Source organism: Camelus ferus, chromosome 25 (genome assembly GCF_009834535.1).
Source record: "Camelus ferus isolate YT-003-E chromosome 25, BCGSAC_Cfer_1.0, whole genome shotgun sequence".
In the NCBI taxonomy this organism is placed as follows: Eukaryota; Metazoa; Chordata; class Mammalia; order Artiodactyla; family Camelidae; genus Camelus; species Camelus ferus.
Window position 1 is genome coordinate 12,215,904 of NC_045720.1, and position 19,214 is coordinate 12,235,117.

The 19,214-nt window shown below is 48.9% G+C and overlaps 1 protein-coding gene across 1 annotated transcript; it reads right to left on the bottom strand.

Moving 5' to 3' along the window:
- Window positions 1-10,398: 10,398 nt before the first annotated feature.
- TRIB1 (tribbles pseudokinase 1) lies at window positions 10,399-18,925 on the bottom strand. Its single transcript, XM_032467651.1, has 3 exons — window positions 17,631-18,925; window positions 15,253-15,545; window positions 10,399-12,805 (listed from the first exon to the last, which is right to left on the bottom strand). The coding sequence occupies exons 1-3, from the start codon at window positions 17,988-17,990 to the stop codon at window positions 12,340-12,342; spliced, it is 1,119 nt and encodes a 372-aa protein (XP_032323542.1). The 5' UTR covers window positions 17,991-18,925; the 3' UTR covers window positions 10,399-12,339.
- Between the last annotated feature and the right edge of the window lie 289 nt (window positions 18,926-19,214).

The following is a 19,214-nucleotide window of genomic DNA, read 5'->3' on the forward strand; positions in this document are numbered from 1 at the left end:
CATTGACCTGAATATAAAACCTGAGACAATAAAACTTTTACAAGAAAATAAGTGTAGGATAAAATCTTTGTAACATTGGGTTAGGCAAAACTTTTCTTAGAAAGTACATGAACCATAAAAATGTGGTATATTGGGCTTAAAAAAATGTAAAACTTCGCCTCCTCAAAGGGCATTCCTTAAGAACATGAAAAGGCAAGTTGTATTCAGAGAGGAACTATGTATTTGCAAAACATATACTGGATAAAGAACTTGCATCTGGAATATGAAAAGAATTCCTACAACTCAATAAAAAAACAAACATCCCAACTGAAAAATAGACAAAATACTTGAGCAGATACCTCACCAAAGAAGAGATGCAATAGCACGTAAGCACAGAAAAGGTGCTGGACCTCACTAGACGTTAGGGAAGTGGAATTCAGAACCACAATGAGATACCACTATGTGTCTACCAAGATGGCTAAAATGTTAATTAATTGACTAATTAACTAATTAATTGACCATACAAAGTCTTGGTGAATAAGTGGCACAGCTGGAACTCTCATACATTGCTGATAGGGATGCAAAATAGTACAGCCACTCTAGGAAATAAATCCAGTGATTTCTTATCAACTTAGACATATGATCCAGCAATCCCACTTCCAGGTATTTACCCAAGAGAAATGAACACATATGTTCACACAAAAACATGTACATAAATGTTTATGGCAGCTTTATTCATAATAACCCCAAATTCGAAATAACCGAGACGTCCTTCAACGAGCGAAGGAACAATCATAGGTGGTACATCCACAATTACTCAGCATTGGAAAAGAACAACCTGGGATACATACAACAGCATAGAGAAATCTCAAAAGCATTCTGCTAAGTGAAAAAAGGAAGACACAAAAGATTAGATCTGGATGATTCCCAATCTCTAGAGACAGAAGTCAGATCAGTGATTGCTAGGGGCTGTGGGTAAATGAGGAAACTGACTACAAAAGGCGGAAGGGAACTTTTGCGGGAACAGGAATGTTTGAAATCCGGATGGTGATGGGTCTTTGACAGGTGGAAGCACTTGTCAAATCTCATCCACCTGTACACTAGGTAAGGGTGAATTTTACTGTAAGGAAATTATACCTCAATGGATATGACTTTCAAATAATAGAAAATAGGCTAAAGTAAAATAAAATGAAACAAAATAAAATGTAAATCTAATGGGGCCTGACCTTCTCATCATGAGGATAAAATGACACCAATAACAGTAACAGCCAACGAGTAGCAGGCACTATCCTAAGAAATTTACATGCATTGCCTCATTTAAGGCTCAAGCAATCCTTGCAGGTCCTCAAACATACCAAGCACTTTCCTGTCTCAGGGCCTTTGCACTTGCTGTTCCCTTTATCTGGAAAGTTCTTCCACTAGATGACTCCATCTCCCACATTCCTCGGGTCTCTGTTCAAAGCCACCTTCTCAGAGGAGGCCTTCTGTTCCCATTCTATCTAAAGTAGTCCCTTCAACCTGTCACTCTTCATCCCTTACCTGGTTTGATTTTCTTTCTAGTGCTTAATACTACCTGCCAGTACATTGTCTGGTTTTTGCTTCTGTCTCTCCATACAAATGTCATTTTTTTTGTTCATTTCATCTTCCATTCATACAACACCCACTGAGTGCCTATCCTGGGTCACGTGTGGGCAAAGCCAGAGCTCCAAGAAGCAGAACGTTCCCACAAGGCTGAGACGCTGCCCTGTCTCCCTCCCAGCACCCTCTCTTATAACCTGGTTTGGGTCTCTGCAAGGGACTCGCCTGGTTAAGGGCACAGAAGTTGCAGCATTGAGAGAGCCCTCGTCTAGGAGTTAAGACACCTTTACACCAGCCCGGGAGAACCTGAACCAGGCACCTCATCTAACAAAGTCTCAGGTCCCCACTTTAAAATGATTACACATGTGTGTTTCAAATGTTAGCATGACTAGGAATCCCCTAAGAAATTGACTTAAAATGCATGCCCATTCCCAAGAAAATATGGTCAGCAGATCATGGGTGGAGTCAGAAAATCAGCATTCTTAACCCTCACCCAGGGCAATCTAATAGTCTAGGGACCAAATTTTGGATATTGATAACTTTCAAAGAATTTTTCAGCTGCAAAATTCTTCCTCCAAATAAAGTTTTATGTGGAAAAGCACATATCCAGCATATAAATCAGGGAGGCTTGGGCAGAGGAAAGGGAAGAATGCTGCTGATTCCTCCTCAGATGTTTCTCTCGCACACTCCTCCATCTCACTGTACAGTGGCCCTGGGCACCCCAGGGTTCCCTGGAACACAGTTTGAAAAACCACAACTCTAGAGGCTCTCTGATTCGATCATTGCATAGTCATGAGCATCTACCATTCTAGGCACTCATCCAGGTACTGGGTATCCAACAAGAATAATAGGTAAGTCCCTGCTCTGATAGATTTCACATTTTATGGAGATGGCCTGCATGCTTGCCACCTGCCAGACATGGTTCTAAGGGCTGTTTATGTATTAACTCACTCAGTTCTCATCACATCCCTACCAGACACCTACTATCATTAGCCTCATTTTACAGGAGAGGAAATAGAGGCCCAGGGAGATTTAATAACTTGTCCAAGGTCAACACCAGAAAGTGGCATAGCCAGGTTTTGAACCCAGAGATTTTAGCTCTGGCCAACATGTCCTTCTGAAATCCGGCCCAGTTCTCAGACCTCTGGTCTGTCTCCTGGTTCTGTCTGCCTCTCCACATGTGGATTCAAACAAATACCTCTAGCACTCAGGCCCTCTGGGGTTAAAACTCCAAGACCGGGCTCCAGGTGAAACTGGACCCTCACATGACTTCAAGTTGACGCAAGTGGCCTTCGCTACCTGCAGGGACGCTGAGAGGCTCCTCTCTGGGGTATGGAAGAATGTCCTCTCTGGCCCAGGTGCTGAGTTTATTCTGGTCACCGCTGTACCTCTTGGTTGGCTGTCGGGAAGATGACCGTGTCCAGCAGCACTGCTGGCGTTCCCAACTTGACAGGGTGACATTGATACGTCTGCAACCAGAGCAGCAGCACCAAATTAGGAAGCGGAGTGGGGACGCGGCCAAGGGAATGCTGAGTAAGAGTAGAGAGCACACGGACCCATAAACTCTTCCAACGGGAGGCTGGGGAGGGAGCTTAGAGGTCATTTACACCCAGGCCTCTCATTCTGCCAGCAGGGAAACCGAGGTCTTGTCTCAGCTGTGTGCTCAGGCTCCTGCCTTTGCCTCTGAGGCACAGAGAAAGGTGATGAGATTGGAGGCAGGGAGACCCAAGTCAACATCCCAGTCCGTCCTTTACCAAGCTTTGTGACCTTGAGCACCTAACATCTGAGTCTCTGTTCCCCATCCATACAAGGGAGATGATAATATTCTTCAGAGATGCTGTGAGGATTCCAAGAGATAATTCATTCAACACACCCAGTGCCAAGCAGCTACTCAATAATACTCACTCCCTTCTCCTGGATTGACCCAAAATCTACCTGTTTCCAGAAATCAGCTCATCTTTATTGAGGCTTAAAAGATTCTCTCTTTGGCAATGAATTCCAACTATATGCTGCTCTAATTGGTCAACAGCAACAACTTCACCCAGGAACTAGTTGAAAATGCAGGGTCCCAGGCCCCACTCAGCCCTGATGAACAGAATCTACATCTTTTTTTTTTCAATTGACGTATAGTTGATTTACAATGTTGTGTTGGTTTTGGGTGTACAGCAAAGTGATTCAATTATACATGTACATATATATTCTTTTTCAGATTCTTTTCTAAGCTATTACAAGATATTTAATACAGTTCCCTGTGTAGTAGGTCCTTGTTGTTTATCTATTTTATATATAGTAATGTGTATCTGTTAATCTTGAACTCCTAATTTATCCACCCCCACGCTCTCCCCTTTGGTAACCATAGTTTTTTCTCTACTTGAAGAGAATCTACATCTTAACAAGATCCCCCACCCCTACTCGCGAGACGCACTGTTGAGCATATTTTTTAAGTGACTGGCTTAACTGGTTTTGACCATTGTTGACCCCAGTTATTGGTAGCCAACATTTGTTGAGACTTTAATACACATCAGACATGTGGAAAATGTTTTACAAGCATGATCTTATTTAAACTCATAATCTCAGGAGATGCAAATGCTCACTAACCCCATTTCACAGATAAGATGACTGAGGCTGAAGTGGGCTAATTCCCTCCACGGGTAAGTTCTAGAGCCACACTTCAAACCCTGGGCCTCTGTGACTCCAGGTTCCTCACTTTGCCACTCTGCTGGCTGGAACTAAGCTCCCCTGCCTGCACAGAAACTGGCCATGGGTTAATTTTTTGAAACCCCATTCTCTTTGTGGGAATCCCAGTGAGGCTTCTTGGGAATCTGTGAAATGGCAGTTTCAAGTACCACCCCCACTGCTTGCTGCCAAGGTGGGTCTCCGAGATCCTGGAGGAGCTGGCCAGCTGGACAAAGTCAGAGAAGCCAGACCACTCTCTGCTCACCTGAACTGACTAAGGCCAAGGTCAGCAGGTCCCCGGGCAGCAGGTGGCGGGAAGGCTGATGCTCCAGGAACCGCTTGGCTCCCCAAGACTGGCCCTCCCCCACAAGCTGTCCTCTAGAAATGTCAACACTTTGACCTGGCAAGCCTGCAAGCCAGAAGGAAAAGAACAGAGAAGACCAAGGAGACAGGGACGTGCGTAATAACAACAGTAGGAACACTAACCTCTGCTGGAATCCCAGACCAGGCCCTTTGTCATATTTTGCCACCAATCCTGCCTTCAGCCCTGCAGGTCAGCATAGCACTTGTTATGTACCCATTTTATGGATGAGAAAATGATGGGTCAGAGAGATTTTGCACTTTACTGAAGGTCACAGAGCAAGTAAGGAGCTAGGCTGGGATCCAAATCCAGGTCTGTCTGAATTCCCATCCTAGATTCATCCACTTCGAAGGGATTTGCCTGAATTTCTAGCCACCTACACGGCACCGTAGACCAGGCACTTAACAAGCATTACTCCGTGTAATCCTCACCACCGCAGCCTTGGGGTAGATCTTGTTTCTGCCATTTCAGTTACTATTGCAACTGAGGCAGGGAGCCGTCACGTGCCTTGCCTGGGTCCTAAAAATAGTTAGCTACAGAGCTGGGATTTGCTACCAGGTCTCTCTAACCTTGAAGTTCAAGGTCTTTCCTCTTTCCTACCAGCTCTGGGTCAAACGTGAAGCGTTTTTCCCGAAGAGAGCTCAGGGTCTACTGATGTGATTGTGGGACTAAAACACAAAAGATAAACACTTGCCTAAATGGGGAGCAGGTCACTCCCATGTTAAGAGCATAGTCTTTAGAGTGAGACTCCCTGTGCTCAGAGCCCATTAACTAGCTGTGTGACCCTGAGCAACTTACTTACTCTCTCTGGGCATCTTATACTCACCTGTAAGAGGGGACCAACAAGAACGCCTTCCTCACTGAGTTGTTATAAGAATGAAATGATGCTGGGCCTATAAAGTGCTAAGGCAGCGTTGGGCAGACGGCTGAGTACCCACTGCCGGTGGGTTCCTATCATCACTTACTCCAATTACTCTTTTCCTGTGTTCGCAACAGGCACAGGCCATCTAGCAGTGTGTCTGGGGGCCGTCCGTGAAGTGTCATCCACAAATCCACTTCCCCAGGGAAGAAGCAAGAAAGATGTTGATCAGCAGGAACTTGGACACAACTCCAACTCCAGCTACTGAGAAAGAGCATTTCAAATACAAAGCAAGCGTCGGCTGTGAATTGGCTGTTTTTCCCCTCTGTCAGCCTTGGCTTCCCCAGCTATAAAGCGGGGGCAGTGTGCACGACCCCGCTCCTGGCCGCTGAGCGCTGCGCACCTGCCCTCCACAGGGAGCGGGTGTGGTGGCTCCTCACCTCCCAGAAGCAGACAACCTCTTGACTGGGACTGTGGATGAGAAATCTATTTGGAGTGTGCTTGAGCCCTGACCCCCCACAGGCCTTCCTCTTCCAACTGAGGCCAAGCCGTCCCCTCACGGCTGTTTTCCCAGCTTGTCTCCGCTGCCTTCTAGCTAATGAGGCGCAGCGCTGAAGTCCTGACGGAGTGGCTTGGCCAGCAGCCTGGCTCACTGGGCTGTGCTGACCAAGAGCGATGGCCAGATGAGGAAACCGCTGGGGACACTCACGTAGTCATTCTCTGAAAGGTCAGACCTCAGAACTGAGTTTTCAAAATGCCGTATCCTGTGTCAAAAATGTTTCTGGCACATTCCACGGAAGTGCCCGACATTCACCTCATTCAGCTCCAGACACATTCTAGAAGGTCACGCACAGCACCCAGCACCCAGGTTGCTGAGCTGCGGGGGAGCAGGCCTGGGGGCATTGGGTCAGGAGTGGCCTGGCTGCTGTTCGGCAGTGGACATCCCTGTCTCAGTTTTGGTGGCCCCTGGCCAAAAATAGGGGAAATATGGACTAAACATTTTAAAATAAACTTTTAATTTTGAAATAGTTTTATATTTACAGAAAAGTTGCAAAGATAGTACAGGTAATTGCTGACTGTCCCTCACTCGGTTTCCCCCAGTGATTATCATTTTATATTTCCATGTGTCCCACCTGAGAAACCAACGGTGGCACGTTATTATTAATTAAACTGCAGACTTTATTTGGATTTCGCTCATTTTCTCACTAATCTCCTTTTTCGGTTCCAGGATACCACATTGAATTTAGGACTAAATCATTTATAAAATCCCCTCCCAGCTCTAAAGACAGAGGCGGTAAGTCTTCATGGTTAAAGGCCCTGGATGTGTGAATTGGCAAATGAACGCTGTGCGGTGTGACTTTGGGCAAACCCTTCACCCTCTCTGAACCTCGGTCTCTTCATCTATAAAAAGGGGATGATACTAGTACTGCCTTAAGGGGTGCTGTGAGGTCATCGTTTCCTAATTCCCGGGAAGCACTTAACACTGCTGTTAGTACACCATGAGCACGCCGTTGATAAATCTCAGTGAGCAGAAATCACTGCTTGAAACTGGGACCAACTCAGCATACAGTACGCTTCCTGGCAAAAAAAAAATCTCCCAGCCCAGCACAATGGCTGCTCTAAATGAAGACATCGTGATGTTGGTCTAGCACATCAGGTCCAAAGTGGAAAGCACAGGCCGGGAAAAAACAAAGATGAAGAGTCACACAGGCTGGGTTGGAGTCCTGTCCATTTCCTAGCTGCGTGACCTTGAGCAAACTGTTGAGCCTCTGGGTCTCAGCATTCACGTCTATTTAATGGGAACAAACCATCCACCTTACAGTGCTGCTAAGAAGATAAAATGAAATACACACAGTAAAACATCTAGCAGGATGTTCGGCTGCATCTTCCTCTTTTCCTGTATTTTCTAGAAACCACTAAGTCATTGACTGCTATTAGGGTCTTTAAAGAATCCACCAAAATCGGATATGGGCAGTTCCCCAGAGGTTGGAGTGGAGATCCTGCTCCTTTTTCTTTTTTTCTTTTCTTTTTTTTTTTTTTTTTAAGGGGAGGGGATGATTAACCAAACCCTTGCCCTCCCTTTCGCAGTCAAAGTCAGGTTGAAGAGCCAGTTCCATAATCTTCATTGCTACAATGCCTCTCCTCATCCAGGATGAAATTTTCATTCTCATTTCACGCTGCCTGTGCCTAATTTTAAAGGGAAGCACGAAGCTATTCCCCTGGTCCCTCTGACAAAGGTTATTTTAGCACCTGTTTTCACAGAATCAAGAATTCAGTCTGTTCTCACAGAATAGCAGCTGAAGGGGCCAAAGAAATCAGAGTATCACTCCTGGTTAAAGATGAGCAAGTTATTTAATTAATTAATTAAAGATGAGCAAGTGAGAATCAGAGGGGCAGATCTGCTTGTTCAAGGTCATATAGCAAAAGGGCTTCAGAGCTAGGATGAGACCTCAATCACAAGATTTCCACTTCTGTGCTCTTGGCTAATTTGGAGGCCCATTCAGCTCTGAGCTGCTGGGGGACATCCCTCCAGTCATCTATCCACACACTCATCCACTCACTCATCCATCCATCCACCCGCTTATCCATCCAGTCATCCAGCCATCCAACCACCCATCCATTCACTCATCCACTCACCCACCTACTCATCCATCCAACCACCCACACATACATCCATCCACTTACCCATCCATCCATCCACTCACCCACCTACCCCTCCTCCCATGTTGGCATTGGACCTCTTCCTGTGGATAGGCACTGAGCTGAGTGCTGGGGAGCCAGGTGTGACGAAGACCATCACAGTCCCTGACTTCGTGGAGCCTTCTGTTCAGTGAGCTAGGACTGAGTTTTGGTCATCTGTTCCCCCAAGGATATACCATGGTGCCTGACACATGGTAGGCGAACAGTAAATGCTTTTTGAATAATGGATCTCCTCACCTTTATAACTGGTGTACTGTTATTCTGATTGTTTTGAAGATGTTAATGTAGCTGAAGTCTCAGCGTTTGTATCTGTCTTGAACCATCTTCTCCAGTCATCATTCTTAGCAGAAGACTTCATACAGCCGTGTGCAGACACAGTGACAACTTTGGACAAGGAGTCCAAAGACTCGAGTTCATGTCCCAGCTCTGAGCTGCTTACTCCTGTGTGGCTACTGAAAGACACTTGAGCCTCAGTTTTCTCATCTATAAAATGGAGCAAATAATATTTGACCATATATTTCACTTGACTGCTAAATATATAAAAGAAGAAAGAGAGACTAGGAGAGTTGGAAGGAACAGGAGAGGAAAGGAGTGAAAACAGCTAGAGTACAATATAAGTAAACGGTTATTGAGATATTATTTGAATGATTTCTGTTGAAGACACAAGGGGAAATAAAAATTACCAAATGTTTAACCGGTGCTCAGTGCACTCTCTGCTTACAACCTTCTATAGTGTAACTGGCTGTAATTGCCCCAGCTTTCTTCCAACCTTCAAAGAGATTAAATTTATGGATTTGTGGCATCACGTGTCATCCCAGCCAATCCTGACCCATATTCCTCTCCACTTGGTTCTTGTAACAACAGCACAAAGAGGTGTTGTAACCTTAATTGCCTGCAAAGTGTTTTGAAATCCTTAGATTAAAAAGCTCGGTGAAGTCCAAAGTGTTCGCCTTCTGTGTGCCCAAGTAATCATGCTGAGCCTCGCCCGGGTTCATTGGAGCAGGGAGAAATTGCAAAGTATGTTCTGAGGTCCCAGGAACTCTGGGGTTTAAGGGTCTTATTCATGGAATGGCCCTAGATCAGCCCCCAGCTCCCTAGTTTCTAAGCCGCCCAGGTATTTGAACGTTCCCCACGTTGCTTCATGCCGTTTCCATTTCTTTTCTGAAGTTCTCGGGTCAGAAGGCCTGAGCTGCTCTTACTTGGTGTCATAGGTCTTCTTTCCTGGGTGATCTCAGCCTGAGTACTAGAGAAGGATAATTGTGTCATCTGTAACTTCTTTTCAGTTAAGCTCAGGGTGGATGACTTAATCCTCATTCTGACTTCTGCCACAAAAACAGAGTTAAAATCATGTCCCATGGTGTTGGCCCTTGGAAGGCGTGCCAGGCAGGGACCGAAAGGGGCAGGAAGCGCTTCCCTGGGGTCCTGGCAGTGTTTTGTTTTCTTGACCTGACTGCAGATTAGGGCAGTGTGTTCAGTTTGTGAAAATTCAGAGCTGTGCACTTTTATATGCATTTTTCTGTGTATTTGTTGCAAAGTGTTTTTTTTTTATCACTCTGGATGCTAAATGACTTCATTTAGAATAGATTCTGATAGTGAAGCTATATACCTAATCAGATTAAAATCCTTTTTCTTTCTCTGCCTTTGTGATTCAAACTAATGCCCCTTTTAGTTTTCCTTCATTTCCATTTTTACACTTACAGGAAAAAATAAAAAGGAAAGGCCTCAATTAGCCATTTTAATTAAGTCTAATGGGGAAGGTGAGGGGGGAGGTTAGCTTCAACAGGGAGTCCTGGGATGCTTCCAGGGCTGTCTGTGGGCCTCTGAAATTATAAAAAAAAATTCTGTTGGATACACATGTACATTTTCCTGAGAAGTGTCCCTAGCTTTCATCCAATTCTCAAGAAACCCTGAACTAAAAAAGACCAAATACCAGAGGGAGTCTTACAACTCAAGACTTACTTGTGTATGCTCCTCTCCAAATGTTTCTCGACTCTAAATTCAACCCGCAGCCCTCACCAACCTCATTTCTCCAAATTGGTTTCACCCATCAAAATAAATTTGCCCACTTCATTGGGAAGTGCATGGGCTAGGCTCTGTCACAGGTCCTATATAATAACCACCATCTGCTTACTTCTGCATCTTCCCCTGGAGATTCCAGGCCCCGAGGCCAGAGACCTTTGCATCCTCAGCATCAAACTACACCAGGCCAAGGCGGATTGGACTCCAAAGAAAGTCACTGCAACTATTTACGAAACCAGATTTATTAAAATTTCTCTACAAGTCAGAAACGGCTGTCTCACATATATATATATATATATATACACACACATATATACACACACACGTATGTACAGAAAGGATCTAGTGTTTCGAAGCCCCAGCCAGCCCAGAGTCCTCAGCCAGCTAATGTATCACAGATACAACGTTCAAGCAACCACGAGAGCATTAGTGCGGCAGAGGCCTCTGCCCTCCCTCTTCTCTGAGTCCCATGATTCTGTCAAGGTAATATTGCCAATGATCATTCACATTTCACGTGGTCTTAGACACGCAGGTTATTCAGACAGACACAAACAACAAAACAAGTGTCAGAGCCAAAACAACAAAAAATATCGGACATATGTATAAAAGGTACAATATATATACAAAGTACACGGTGCGTGAGGTATACACGGTATTCTCACAATGCATGTTAGTAGTTTGCCTAGGCGTAGCCCTTAAAGGTGACTGCCTGTTGTTTTTTTTTTGTGTGTGTGTGTGTGCCATTTCTCAAAATACAGTATGTTTGGTTTACCCGTTTAACCACCTGGTTTCAGGACTGTCTGAGACGTTTACTGATACTTCATCTGTACTCGTATTTTTTAATGCAAGCTACAGTTTCTCTGTTAAGCTCTATCTTTTATAGGTAGTGAGTTCCCATCTCTGGAAGCATTCAAATAGAGGCTGGAGTCCTACCTGTGAAAGAAGCTGAAGGGGGCGGGGGGGGGGGAAATCTCTGCATTAGTAGGTGGCAGAAAAAGGAAAGAAGTTGGACTGGATGACTTTTAAAGTCCCTTCTGATTTTAAAGATTTGGACTTGCTATTTCACTGCAGATACCGGTGGTACAGATGTCTTCATAAACCACAGCGTGTCTGAAACATGTAAAACTGCAGACCATATCCACGGTGGGAGGGGGTGTTAAAGTATAATTCTGGAAGTTGGTCTAAGACTATCCAAAATTCACTTTCTCTGAAGCACAAAGATGTTTAACATTTGCCCTTGGGCAGGGGAGTGGGGAGGCTCCTTATCTTTCTCCTCCTAGACAAAATGTTCCACCCTGAGATGGTCTTGGGGAAAAAAGTAAAGGATAAATCCTAGCATATTTGAGGGGAACCAAAAAAGCTAACAGTTTCCAAGTGTTCGAATTCTTTTTAAAAATCTCTAGTCTCTGTCTGAGCTCAGAGTTCTGAAGTAGCCAGGAGTCTGAATCTTTTGTGATACTTTTCCACGGTTAGCTGCTAAGTGCTTTTAAAGTGGTGGGAGGTGATAAGGGGAGTGAGTTTCAGGGTCAGAAAGAAGGCATTAGTGCAAATGGGGTCTTGGCAGAAAATGGAGGAGAGATTCTGGGTTCATGGTTCAGGCAGATTCCTATGCCCCCGGAACAGTCTGCTCCAAAAATACGAAGAAAGGGAGAGCATTAAACCAAACCAGGAAAAAAAAACTTTCCAAGCAGAGAAGCTGGGGTAGCAAGAGTCTGGCTACCAAAGACAAGTTCGAAGACAGCAGGTTTATTGGCCCAAATGATTTGTCACCCTGTTAAAAATATGGTTATTGCCCAAAACGCCATTGTGCGATTCATTTCCTCTCCCTGTAGAATGTTCAAGTTCATTTCACTTGATCACATACTGCAGGATGTCCATCCTCGTTGCCACCTCTAAAAGACGCGGAACCCCCGAATCTGGCAAAGGGATGGTCGGCGAAGTTTCCTTGAGGGCAACAGCTCTGCAGGGCAGCCAGTCAGAGTGTGCACTGCTCACCTCCCCAGTCACTTGTCAGGACATATAAGAGGGGGGCACCATGTTGAGTTCAGCAGCTACAGTCTTTACGCCATCACAAGTCTGGTTGGCCCCACGCCAAAAGGCCTGTCCATCTTTAGAAGTGGAAATAAATGCCATGTGTGAGAATTATGAGGTTTCTGAGGTTTGGGGATTAGCAGAAGAAGGAACTGATGTCACTGTCCTCCTGGTACTCTGGAACAATCTGGTCGGAGGTTCCTATTTCTGAGTCAACGTACCCAGGTTCCAAGACGGACTCAAACCAGGGATGGAGTAAGATCTCCGGAGCAGTGAGTCTCTCAGAAGGCTCCCGTCTCAGGAGGCTGCGGATGAGGCACCTGGCTTTGGGGGAAATGTGCTCAGGAATGCAGAACTGTCCACGTCGGATTTTGGTGAAAAGGGCACTGGGGTCTGAGTCATGGAAGGGGTAGCGTCCCACCAAAAGGGTGTAGAGCATCACTCCAAGGCTCCAAACGTCCGCTGCCTTCCCGGAGTAGGTCCCCGTGGTGTTCAGAATCTCGGGGCTCACGTAGGCTGGGCAGCCGTGTTTGTCTGACAAAGCATCATCTTCTCCCTTAATTATGTGTGTATCTTCTAGGCTTTCCAGTCTGAGCTGGGTTCTGTAGGAGAGAGGAAACAAGCCATGACTTCCAGGTCAGCTGCTATAAGAAACAAGGCCCGTCCGATAACAGCGCCCACAGGCACTCATTGCAAAGGCCCAAGGAATGCCAGTTACCCCTTCAACCAGTAAGCAGTGCCTTGCAACCACCCAGGAGGACTCAGGATTTCACAAACCAATATGAACTGCAATAAACGTTCACAAAGTATTGAGAGAGCGCCTGGGGCGGAGGGTGTGATGCAAAGCCCCAAATACTATTCATTATGCTAGAGCTTATAAGAGATATTCTAACAGGGGTTACCCAATTGACAAAGTTCACGTTGCAGCAGTGGGAGCCTGTCTCAGGGGAATGCTGACATTCCTCCAAAAGTTATCAGGGAAGAGCAGTTAATCCTACTTCTTCAGGGAGAGCCTGCGCACCCAACAAGCTGATCTTATCTCTTATCATGCCACCGGCTGCCAGGGCTACTTGGACCCACGCTTTGCATCACAGAATACGCCAGAACACGGAGCCCAAGGTTACTGTTTTCACGCACAGGTTGTCAGCACCCCTGTTCATATTGAGATATACACACAGAGGGAACTGTCCACCTGAGTCCAAGCCACGATGACTGTGATGGGAAACATACAAGGATGTTAATTACATTTATGGGGATGTTCAATTGCAAAGAATGCTTAGCCTGGACAGAGAAGACAAAGAGAAGCGGCCGATGGATCTGAAATATACAGGAGCCCTAAAACGCCCACATGCATGCATGCACACACACATGCCCTAGGATGGCACATGAACATCTGAGCACATTTACTCAGGTTGGGGTTTATCTGTTCAGGTAGTATCTAAAGTTCGAAAAATCTTTAGCCAAGCCTCTCTGATGAAGCTGCAGGTGCCTCCTTTTTCAGAACCAGCCACTCAATTCTCTTGGATCCCCCAAAGCCCAGAGCCATGTGGGGAACCTCCAAAATCTGGTGGCCACTTGTGATCCTCCTAGGTTCTCTTAAATAGCCCTGTTTCAGTAAGTCACTTGTTGTGAAGTTAAACGCAAACATTTGGTACTGGCTACTGGGTCAATTCCTTTTCCTCTCAAAGGTCTAGTTGTTTTTTTTTTTTCTTCCTGCCTTCCTGTTCCCTGGAGTGTAGTATACATGTGCTAACTTCGGTATGTCCTCAGCCTGACCTCCCGTCGTTATGTAAAATACCCATTGGTTCTGTAAACGGAAAATATGACTCAACCCACACTGTCCGCTGCTGATTGGCTCCTGTAGTACTAAAACCCTGCACCTGTGCTAGTTACACGAATAGCGTCAGCCTGCCATTGCTTAACCCTCGGGTTGCCAAATGCCATGCACATGACATTTGCCTGTGCAATGCGGATTTCAAAAGTAAGCGAGGAGGTGTGCAAGGCATGTTTCAGAAAATACATCACCCTATCAAAAGAGCGTGTTCCAGGAATTGGAAACTTCTTCATTGCCAACACTTTGCTTTTCTTTGCTAATCAGTAATGTTCCAATAATGACTGCAAGGTCAGATGCAAAGAAAAGCCATGCTTTATAGCAACTCAGCCTTGAACTTTTTCATAGTATCTGGGGTTAAGGGTAAAAAAAGGCACAGGTGGGGTGAGCTCTGCATGAATGGCTTTAACAAAATAACACACATCCACCTCTGCATGTCTACAAGGGTATGGCTTTTAATCTTTCCACGAGGGATGTGGCCCACCTCTTAAAATCAGGTAAGGTTTATCTCCTGCAGCTTCCTGAATTCTCTTGCCTGAAACCTCAACTCTGAATCTTAATGTCTCATTATTGTCTTATCAAGCTTATCTTGTTCTTTCTGAGGTAAGCCATGACCTATACTTAGCAACCAATTCTAGCCAACCTCCATTTATCATTCAACGTGGCTGTTTTCTGAAGATGGATCCAAACAAGATGTCTAAAACGTTACTGGGGAATGTGGAGAAAATATTGGGGTCAAGCCTGACATAGAACAGGAGTGTGATATGAAGAAGCAGGTGAAACTGTGCAAATACAACAGTCTGACTAGCTCTGTGATACTTACTAGGTACAAAAAAAAAAAAAAACCCACTCAGTACAAAGATTTGATGATGTCCTCTGGGAATCGATATTGTGAAGGGCAAGCTGACATTTGTATCCCAGGAATGACCTTTCTGAATACAATGGGAATAAACCTGATCCCGGGGTGGAAGTGGCAAGAACATCCGGTCATCACGTGACATCCCCCAGACACACCAAGGTGTCCCCAGGCCACATCCACAAGGGTGCAGAATAACCAACCTTGGCTTTGGCTCCTCGGGAGAGGACTTCTAACTGCTAACTCTGGGACAACTGAGCCCTTGGTGTTGCTTGTAAACCAACACACTGCACCTAACTGCTCAATGTGCACCTTTGTTTTGATTTCAAAAGTGCATAGTAGGAGCTGTGGAGGGCCCTCACCTCTCCTCCGTGGAGAAGACAAATTTCCTAAGCTTCAGGTCCCCCAGCACGATGGCCGACTGGTGGCAGTGGGCAACGGCGGAGACGATCTGCTTGAAGAGGCGGGCGGCCTCCTCTTCCCGCAGCCTCTTCCGGCTGCGCACATAGGAGTGCATGTCCCCAAAGTCCTTCTCAAAGAAGACATAGGCCTTGGTTTCCCCAAGGATCACTTCCACGATGCCAGTGATGTTCCTGTGTGATGGCAGCTGGATGTAAGGCCGGATTTTGTCCTGGTAGTGTTTAATGGGAAACACCTGCAGAGAGAAGGTGACCCACTTAGGAGGCTAGAAAAGCAGAGGCTGCCTCCCAGATCCTGGGCTGGGCTGCAGTTCTCAGTCTTTGGGCTTTGGGTGAAAGTAAATTTCCATTCATTTACTCCCCCGCTTAGCTCTGCAGCCCCACCTTATGCACCCCGGCTACCCCTAACACCCCAACCCAATAACATCTAGGGCTCTGGGCAAGCAAATATCTGAAGACCTACCATATGGATGGTTTGAAAGAAGTCTTTTGTGTCTGGCCTTCCATGAGGCCACCAGCTTCAGAGAGCTAAGCTCCTAAGTCCCCACCCTCTGTGGGCCTTCCTTGTTGGCAGGTGATGCTGTGCACAGTGGCTGACAGAGGTCCCCTTGGGATCTCCAGGAGCTGCCCCTGGAAATGCATGGCTGACTGCAGATCAGAGAGAGCACAGAATGTGGTGACTGCAGCCTCCAAGTGCAAGCAGGGACTGGAGAACATGCAGCTCTGTCATTAGTCAGAAGGAACAGATGACTCCGCAAGAGAAATTGTGAACACAGCCCTAAGCAACCTGCCTAGGCTGACTCAGGTACGAGCAGTCTTGAGTTAAAATTCCCACAGGAGGGATATGGGATCCTCTCCGGGGTTTTATCATTTGTTTATTTATTCCCCCCCCCCCCCAGCTAACTCCCACCCCCACCTTCATCCAGGAATTGAGTAGCATCTCCTCTAAGAAGCTGGCTGGGCTCTTTAAGGGCCTTTTGTTTAGTCCGGTTACTCATATCCTAGACTCAACTGGAAACGGTGACACACGGGCTGTCACCATCTGGATTCAGCTATTATCTGCTCAGAGGAACTGGAAGGGGTTGCACAATGGCCAGACCCACCCCACCTCTGAAGAGGACTGGCTGCCCTGGCACCAGCTCGGAAAAACTTCTCTGCAGCCCCCCTCTTCCCACCCTAGCCCACACTCATTCTCTTCCCAAAACAGCTTTTGGCACCAGCGACCCAGAAGAAAAGATTTTCCCCCCTCCCTTTAAACGGGGCTTGAACTTGCATTTGAAATTTCATTCAGGTAGGACAGTAGGTGGCAGCAACGAGCCCAGGGACGGGGAGGTTGGCCGGGGTTGGGGGGGGGGGGGGGGCCGTCAGGTGAGTCGCGGAAAACCCGAGAGCGACTTTAACTGAGAGGTGACCCTATCTTTCGGGTGAAAAAGAGCAGCCCAGAGGGTTCTCAGGAATGTCAGAGGCAGGGGTGTCCAGTTCGCAAAGGGCGGATGGACTGTGAGAATGTTCTGCGTCTATGGGCGCTGGAAGAGCGCACGGAGGATTCTGTTTCCAGGAGTTGTATCTCCTCCTGGATGGAATCCCTTATGTTCAAAAGAAAATCACTGGCCTGAAAATCAAGACATGAATGGAAGTGAAGGTTCCTAGCCGGGGAGGGCTTTCCAACATTTCTACACCGGACAAATCCCCACCCCACCCCGCCCCATGCTGGAAGACCCCCTCAGACTGTTCTCTGAGGACAGGGTTCCCGTCCCAGAGCGAGTTCCAGCGGGAATCCCCAAGACCCGAGCCCGACAACGGACTTCTTGCCCTCTTACCACCCACGGCTGAGCCCGGGTGCCTCGCAGCCTCCGCAAGAGAGCTGCCAGCTGCTCCAAGCTCCAAGGAGGCACCCACTGCAGGGCGTCCTTCCAGAACAACGGGCGGGGGGAGCGAGGAGAATGAGAAAAGGGGAATGGCATGGCCCTGGAATCCATTTCAATTCCACAACTTATATGGAACGCCACGCGCTAATCTGGGCGCTAAGGAAATACTGTAGATATAAAGCAATAGAAAACCGCACTTCCTCTTGACCGCTGAGCCCCCATTATTAACCCCATTAACCACTCCATCCGAAAGCCTTCAATCCCCAGCAGGGTGATCCTGGTCAAAAGCTGCCTCATCGGGCTCCAACCCACTTATTCACCTTGCCCCAAGCCCAAGCGCTGGTGGCACCTTCGTCTCCTGGGCACCGGCGGGCGAGATCCCAAACGCCTTTGCCTGCCACCGTGTCCCCCCACCCTGCGACCCCCGCCGGGTCCCAGCTCCCAGGTGCCTACCTTGCAGCGCAGCTCGCGGCCCGTATGGATGCACAGCGCCCGGGACACATGCTCGCGCTCGGCTAGAGGCAGCAGCAGGTAGTCGGCGATGCGGCTGGGCCCTGGCGCGCTCCCGGAGCCGCCGCCTGTCCCCGGCGCGGCGGGCGGAGGCTGCGGACTGCAGGGAGAGCCAGGGGGGCTGAGGTAGTCTGGGGGGCTCGAGCACTCGGAGAGACGTGGGCACTTGGCCGCCACGGCCGCCGCGTCGTCCGCGTCCAGCAGGCGTTTGGCAGGGGCGCCGCGGCCGGCGGGGAGCAGCAAGGCCGGGGCGCGGGGCTGCGAGACGCCGCTCATGGCAGAGCGCACCGGACCGACCCGCATCCCGTCCCGGGCCAGACGGCCCTGGCTTTGTAAGTCCTCGGATCCGCGGGAAGGCGCGACGGGGTCGGCGCCGGCGCCGCGACTTATTCCAGCCCGCGGGATGGAGTTTGCAGACGGAGCTTGGTTCGGCCCCCACGGGGGCAAAGCTAGAGCCGCTCCCGGGCGCTCGCGGTGCACGCGGGGACCACGCTGGCCTGCGTCCGGGGGACGGAGGCCCCGCTCGGGTCCCGGGACCCTAGCGGGTACAGGCTCGGGACGCCTCACAGAGGGCGGCCGCTGCTATTGTTGTCGAGGCCGCCGACAGTCCGGGAGGCAGAGACGGCGGCGGCCGGCGTTCCCGAGGTCCCGAGCCACAAGCACAGGATTCCGCAGGCTCGCTGGAGCCACAGAGCAAATGCACTTCCCAAAACAATAAGTCTCGGAGCGAAAGCCGCAGCAACTTTTCCTTGGCGCTCGGGATCCTGCGCGCTCCTGGGCTCCCGGCGTGAGTGTGCGCGAGCGAGACGCGCTCAGAGAGAGTGACTGAGTGTGAGTGAGTGAGTGTGTGCGCCGCACCGATCCCGGCCAGTGCACTCCTCCTTCTCCTTTTCCTCCACCTCCTCCGCCTCCCGGTGACTCACGCTGTATACACACACACACTCACAGGCCGGGCTGTGTAAACAGTTGGGAAGCCGGGTTGTGCAATGAGGTGGCTGCGACGACTCAGGCCCTGCCGCCAGGCGAGCAGTCACCGGGGCGGAGGGGGGAGGCCGGGGGGAGGGAAGGTAGAGCTGGGCCAGCGGGGGCGAAGGGGTGGCCCTAGGGCCGGGGATGCTCCCGGCCGCGCGCGCTCTGGAGCAGGTGGTGTGTCCCGAGAGGGCTGGGGCGCGCGCACACGCCCCCCAGGCTAGGCAAGGCAGGAGGCGGCGCGCGCCCTCCGGCAGGCCGCGGGCTCTGCGCGAGGAGCCGGAGGAGGGGGCGGAGGAAAAGTTCCCGTGACGTCAGGGTCCCGGGGAAGTGGGCGGGAGGGGAGGGCCCGAGGGGGGCGAAGCGACCGCTGATTGGTGCGCGCTCCCCATTCACACCGAGCACAATGGACTGCGGGCGCGCGCACCGCAGCTCTCTGCACCCGCCGCTCGCTGCAGGCGAGCGGTGACGCCTTTTGCCCGGGGGATTCCCCCCACCGCCCAGCGCCTTGGGACCTCCGGTTGGAGCCGTCGGCGTCGCGGAGGCCCGGTGGTAGCC